The following is a 6798-nucleotide window of genomic DNA, read 5'->3' as shown; positions in this document are numbered from 1 at the left end:
TTCCACCTACGCTGAAAGGAATTCAGTACATCAAATTAATCTGACAAAAAATGAAGGCATTTTTCGAATTGAATGGTAGAACAGACAAAAATAATAAGAGATATTATTAATTTCTATTTTTGTGAATCGTACTATTGGCATTTATTTAGTACACACCGTTTTTGATAGATCCAATTTTTATAGAAAACAATAGAGATGTGAAAAAAAAAAACAAGAGAATGTAAAAATGGATGAACCATTTTAAAATGGCATTTAGGATTTTCATTATATGTTTGATTTTCCAGTAATTTGTCGCGCTAATTATTTATCATGGAAATAAAATAATGGGTCCCCTCGGGATGCGATGATTAAGACATGAGGTATTGTCAATAATTTCTCCTGTGTCTGTATTGACGGGGACACTAGGAGAGCGAATCGTTTTTTTTCACATGAAAATAAAATAATGGTAATTGTTATATCGGGAATGAGGGCATTTCTCGAATCTCTCCTCGTCGTTTGGACCAAAATGGTCGAGATCTTGAATCTCGGCTTCTCTTGTTCCTTTTAGGTCCATTTTTTAATCAGTTTCCTCAATCATCGGAAGGTCTTCTTCTTCCCTAGACGATCTCCAATTCTCGATGGATTGGAGTTGAGCGGGAAGAGAGGTGATTCCGTCGGCTCCGAATCCGGTAAGTTTTTCTCTGTCTCAGATTGGAAAAATGGCTTTATCTTGGATTTTATTCCGCATGGATTCAAGTGCCGTCGTATATTTGATTCTGTGTTTTGTCGATAAAAGATTGAAAATGGATTCAAGTGGCGTCGTAAATTTGATTCTATGTGGTCAAATTTATTCTTTTCTTTTGAAGGTTAGTGTATCAATAACCAGTCTCCGATGCAGGTGGGTGCATGTTCTGAGTATCTTTTTGGATCGTAATATGAAGTCCAAAGGTCTAGAGAAAAAAAGTTAATGGTATGCATTATGAAGACAAGTGCTTTGCATTCCTGAGTTTACCTTAGAACAGGATTTCTTGAACTTTATACATGCTGAACGAGTTATAATTTCTATCAGATATAATTATCGATCTTTGTTTTCCATGTCTATAGTACCTGCTTGCTTGAGCCTGACAACAAGTTTTAAAATTCTAGTTATTTGGCTTGCTACATTGATTTTTTTTCTCTCCATTGAGTCTATTTATTGAAACCTCACTGTTCTTGTAAAGATAAGTAGAAGTTTCTTAAGCCTTCTTATACTCTTTATGTAGTAATGTTAAGTTCATCAAATTTTAAGTGTTTACTCCTACTGAAAACGTAGTTGCTCAAGAATGCTTTTTGTTTTTCTCTTTTTTGTTAATCCAACACATTCATTTGAATGTCCTTATAAGAATTAGCTTGTAGCTTCATTCCCAACCACCAGAATCTAATCTTTAAAGCATTTTCAGCAACCCAACAATGAAAACTTTTCACTTCCTTCATCACTTTGAAAAATATCATAGTACTTATGAAATACTAAGCAGCACTGCTTCTTTGAATCAACATAAAAGCATAATTCTCTTTGTTCAATCTGAATGCAGGTTATGGAGTGTTGTTATGAGTGGCAGAAATCATGGTGCTGTGTCTAGACTGGTTGAAGCATTTGATCACTATCCTTGGGAAGTGCTGTGATCTTGAATTGTACAAGCCCCAAAGAGGCATCGAGGAACTTGAACAGTTAGCCAGACAAACTGTGTGTATGTTGACTAATGTTTATTTAGAATGTTTTCATTCTACCTTTTTGATAGATTTAAATGCTTATCTCTTTTCCTCTTCATATTTACAATTAGATATTTGTACATCATCATCAACTAACTGTGTGGATCAGCCATGTGGATCTTCATATATGAATGTGTGTGTGTGTGCACGTGCGCATGCACCAAACACAATAACAGATCACTATATGTCCCAACTATTTGGGTCGTTGACAACAAAAATTTCATATATTTCTGTGTATGTGTTCTTTTATTAAGGAATAGGGGTTCAAGCTGGCTTTAAATAAGATTTCCACCTAAAGTTCTGTTTGTTGACTTTGCAGTTAGCGTGAGCGAAATAGAAGCTTTGTATGAGCTGTTTAAAGGGATCAGCACTGCTGTCATTGATGATGGGTTGATCCACAAGGTATGGAAGTTCATTCTCTCTCTCAAGTCAAATAGTTGCATTTGGATTTAATTTCTCTTAATATCTGTGCATCTAATTTAATCTTTTGAACAGTCATGTCAGAGGTATAGACTCCTCATGCATATCTGTGAGAGAATTATTAGTTGGTCATTTCATTTTTTTAGATGGAAAGGTATCCCCTTCCATTTAACAAATCTTACTTTAGGAAAGCCCGGGTTTAAGTAGTAAAAGAGATATATTTATCTAGTAATTGTTGCAATTGTCTGTGGTTTTCTCACTATAGCTTTGAGCAGTTGATTTCTGATATTCGACAATTTGATCCGTGTTTCTTTAATGGCCTCAACTTTTTCTCTGCAGGAAGAATTCCAGTTGGCATTATTTAAGACTAAAAAGGAGAGCTTGTTTGCTGATAGGGTATTTTGGTTTCTATTTCTTTTAATGATTTTACTAACACAGCACTTGCTTCTTTAATTTCAATTTACTTTATTTATTTTGATGCCATTGCTTAGGTGTATACTTGCAACAATACATATCAGTTCTAATATTTTTTATACTCTAGAGAAAGTTATGCACAATGTATTCTTAAATTCTCTTCTATACTGAGCTTATCGCTTCTCATGAGGCTGGGCTTTCTTGTTTTGCTAGGAAAGTTACAAATGTTCTCGAATTAGCTTCTTATCGTTTCATTTGAAGTAATGGTTTTATTAAAAGTCTTGCCAATTTACCATCTGTTGTGGCACAATCCACAAGGCATCTTCGTTGCCGTTTTTCCCTTCCTGAAAGAGGGAGACAAGGTCGGATCCTCGAATTGCTAAATGAAATCGCATACAACAAAGAAAAATCATGGTTGCTTACACAACAGAGTATGGTCGCTGCCATGCTTAAGAAATTACAGTCCCTACCTAAATGCCTAGGTGCTTTGAATTCGATTCATCTTTCTTGTGTATCTACATAGTACAGAGCTCGGTTTGCTGACCAAGGTGGAAAGCTAGTTGAAGTTCTATGTATTCACACCTTAGCTTAGTCCACATGGTACAGTAACAAAGACTTGTGCTTGCCTAAGAACCAGAGAGCCCCGCTTAAATGTCTAACTATTTTCAGTGGGATTGATTGGCCTCCCTGGGTACTAGAGAGCCCACACTTAGTCCACATGGTGTTCTTGTTGTAATTAATTCATATCTTGATGATTTATGAATGAGAAATAGTTTTGTTTTAGGAAGGGAACACTATAAAATGGATTTTTTTTTTGTTTATGTTAATTAATAAACATGAAGGAGAAAGGTTGTTGAATAGTGTATAGTTATGATGTGTCTTCATAATGCTATTTTCCTGGAAGCAAATTTTAGCAAATTACTTACTTATAGTGTGATAGTGAACATCATGAGTTTGGGCTTTGTAATATTGTAAATGAACTTCAGGTGTTTGATATATTTGACACGAAGCACAATGGAGTACTGGGGTTTGAAGAGTTTGCACGTGCCATGTCAGTCTTCCATCCGAGTGCTCCTATTGGTGACAAAATTGACTGTAAGTAAGATCGATCTGGATTGCTCTTTTGCTTTGTTTTTTCAAGGGTTTTTGAGTTTTAAGGTCTAGCAGATGGCATATAAGCCCGAGTGGTTGATGTGGTTTTGTCTTTTCCATGTTATTGGTTATTGTTAGTATTGCAGAATCTATTAAACAAATCATACAACAATAATTTGCATAGGCATAGGATCAAGTTCCTACATAGAAATGAAGAGAGCTTTACGGGATCAAATAGTAGAATGATAGCAGTGTCAAAAAGCACGGATCAAGTTCCTACTTAAGTTTTCAAAAGCAGTTGTCTTAGGCATTTTTTGAAATTTGAATTGTGATCCAACTTGTTTTTTATTTCCTGCTCCATGGTACATTTACTAGTATCAGTTCTTTTTCTCTACATCATATCTTGTCTACTCTCTCCAAATTTTTAAAAGTTTTGGTCTTGAAACTGCTCTTTACTTGTTCTCTCTCTTTTTGCATCATTAGAATGACATACTTGTATTGTTGGGTAAACATGCCTTTGGTGTTATTTCATGATGCAGTTTCCTTCAAGTTATATGATCTCAAGCAGCAAGGTTTTATTGAACGTCAAGAGGTACAAACATTCTTCTCAAATTTCACCTGTTGTTTTTCCCCAGAGATCTAAAAAAGCTTGACCAGAAAAAACTGAAACTAATCCAATTCATGCTTATGTGAGATTTTGTAGCTTGGTCTTGCAGAAACTTAATATCATCAATCTGTCAACTGCATGCCATCTTCTGAAACTCAAAAGGTGGACTGGAACCATTTAAATATCAAAATAATCAAACAACTCGAAATCATCATTTTGTCAACTGTATACCATCTTCTGATACTCAACAGGTGGACTGGCAACATTGATATCAAAATAATTAAACACCTAACTTATTCCAAGAAAATTGATATTAGTAAAAGAATCTCCTCACACTGATATTTTGGATGTGCCAATTTGCATGACGATTTACTTTCTGTTCAAGATATTTCACATCTTTTCTTCTGCTTGCAATTGTGCAATACAAAATTGTCTCATTAAAATATTTCCCCATGCATTCGATCCAGGTGAAGCAAATGGTTGTGGCAACCCTTGCCGAATCTGGAATGAATCTTTCGGACGATGTCATAGAAAGCATAATTGACAAGGTTGACATTTGTTAGCTTGCTCTTTTTTTTTTTTTTCGTTTTTTACTCTCTGCTTTTCCTCATCAGTAACTGCATCTGTATAAGAGATTTGGTGCTACTGGCTAACTTCCAGTTGAGATCAAGGAAAACGGAATAAGATTCAATTAAATTTGGAAATTTTAAGCAGTTTTATTTCTCCTTTCTTCTGTTCAGACGTTTGAGGAAGCAGATACCAAGAATGATGGGAGAATTGACAAAGATGAATGGCGCAATCTTGTCTTGCACCATCCCTCTCTTCTGAAGAATATGACTCTACAATACCTCAAGTAATTGTAGCATCCCTCTTCTTTGTCTGTGTGCGTAACTATTACATGGTAGCTTTATAGATCATTGAATCTTTCCCCAACAAAAAAAGAGGCTAATTCAATGAAATTGTAAGATATCAACATAATCCAAAGATTGTAGATATAACCTGATTCTAGATCTCATGGCCCAAACCTAACCTAACCTAAAGTTGCTTCATGATGCAGAGTGGCTTAGGTTCGTTGTTTTCTTGTAAAGTAACCAAACCTTCGTTTCCCTCCAAGATAGGAGTTGTCTCTCTCTTAGAAAAAAAAAAAAAAGAACACCGCCACCAAAGCATGATCGTTCTGTCACTGCATTGAAGTGTGTGTCTTTATTTTGTAGATGACAATAGAAGCTATAAGCATCAACTATTGTAGTCGCCTTTGAAATCTAATGTGTAAACATAGTGTTGTTTTACATTGTTATCAACTCTAGTTTTTTTTTTTCTTCTCATTATCGTCGTCTAAATCCTGAACAGGGACATCACAACAACATTCCCGAGTTTCATTTTTCATTCTCAAGTTAATGATACATAGGACTGCCATAGCTTCCACTCTTACAAGAACAAGATCAACATGCGACTGCTGTTTCAAGATCCTTGTCCAAGAAATGAATTACTCGGAGTCTCGCGTGCACTGACGGATTCGGAACAGATCTTATTTCCTTGTTGAATTTTCCTCCCATTTCTCCCATTATTTATGCTTCTTAATTTGTATTTGTTAAATCTGCTGAAATATATATCATTCCTTGTGTTACTTGACGTTTTCTCCGGATTTGTGAACGTTGGACGCTACTGGCTCTTGCGACAACACCTTATATTGTGTTGGTCAAGATTTAAGTACCTCATGAAAAACAAAGGAATTTCAGACAATAGTAATGGTTGAGAGAATGATATGCATTCATTCCTCAATCATATTTTTATTTATTTATTTTTTTTAAAATCAAGTATCCAACTTTTAAACCGACTAATAATCAATCGGTCTGTACGGAAGTTTTCCAACTGTGTTCCTCAATCAATCATGACCTATCGAAACTAGTTGAATGGGCTGTAGTGAGCCTTGTTGCATACTAAAATGCCTACGCTACCAAAAACTTTCCTATTGCAGTATGTAGTCAAATTGATGCCTGAATCTATTCGAAAGCCGAGTCAGATGAAGGTTGGTGAAAGTGGCGTCGGCGTTGACAGAGTGGCGATTTTGACACACCCTATATGCGTGCGCCGGAAACTTGGACTCCCATGTGGTACCAAAGGCCTGTGATAACGGAACCGGTGTTACTTGGATCTTGCACACATCCAAACAAGTACACAAAGTGTTAGAGACCAAAATTCAGGAAAGGGGTCCCTGGCGCAGACCCTCTGACGCTCAAGTCAGGTCCTTTTTTCGGCGAAGTAGTGTATGAAGGACGGAAGAAAAAGGAACTGCTAAAGATACGTTCGGATGGCCTGCGTCAGGGACACCTTCCCTGGTTTTTGATCTCTAACACTCTGTGTGCTTGTCTGGGTGTGTGTAGAACCCAAGTACCACCGATTTCGTTATCACAGGTCTCTAGTACCACGTTGGGGTCCAAGTTTCCGATGCACACATATAGGGTGTGTCAAAGTCGCTGCTCTGTCAACGTCAACACCACCTTCACTAGCCTTCGTCTGACTCAACTTCCGGACAT

General features: G+C 36.4%; 1 protein-coding gene across 2 annotated transcripts; it reads left to right on the top strand.

The window, feature by feature from the left end:
- Nucleotides 1-472: 472 nt before the first annotated feature.
- LOC122056158 (calcineurin B-like protein 2) lies at nt 473-5898 on the top strand. Of its 2 annotated transcripts, XM_042617971.1 has the most exons (10): nt 473-668; nt 878-949; nt 1551-1706; nt 2048-2130; nt 2488-2544; nt 3549-3657; nt 4194-4246; nt 4729-4809; nt 5002-5114; nt 5612-5898. In XM_042617971.1, the coding sequence occupies exons 3-10, from the start codon at nt 1583-1585 to the stop codon at nt 5667-5669; spliced, it is 678 nt and encodes a 225-aa protein (XP_042473905.1). In that variant the 5' UTR covers nt 473-668; nt 878-949; nt 1551-1582; the 3' UTR covers nt 5670-5898. The 2 variants fall into 2 exon arrangements, with proteins under 2 accessions (XP_042473905.1, XP_042473906.1); XM_042617972.1 differs by lacking the exon at nt 878-949.
- The last annotated feature ends 900 nt before the right edge of the window (nt 5899-6798 follow it).

The sequence above is a fragment of the Zingiber officinale genome, chromosome 3B, assembly GCF_018446385.1.
Source record: "Zingiber officinale cultivar Zhangliang chromosome 3B, Zo_v1.1, whole genome shotgun sequence".
Taxonomy (NCBI): Eukaryota; Viridiplantae; Streptophyta; class Magnoliopsida; order Zingiberales; family Zingiberaceae; genus Zingiber; species Zingiber officinale.
Note: the sequence above shows the minus strand (reverse complement) of the source record. Positions and strands in the feature narration are given on the sequence as shown.

What these genes read in the sequence shown, in the direction of transcription:
- LOC122056158 (XM_042617972.1), top strand. Translation starts at nt 1,583, where the DNA reads ATGGTGCTGTGTCTAGACTGGTTGAAGCATTTGATCACTATCCTTGGG. An exon ending in GTTAGCCAGACAAACTGTGT is followed by an intron (nt 1,707 to 2,047) that starts GTATGTTGACTA and finishes TTGACTTTGCAG; the next exon opens with TTAGCGTGAGCGAAATAGAA. An exon ending in ATGACTCTACAATACCTCAA is followed by an intron (nt 5,115 to 5,611) that starts GTAATTGTAGCA and finishes AATCCTGAACAG; the next exon opens with GGACATCACAACAACATTCC.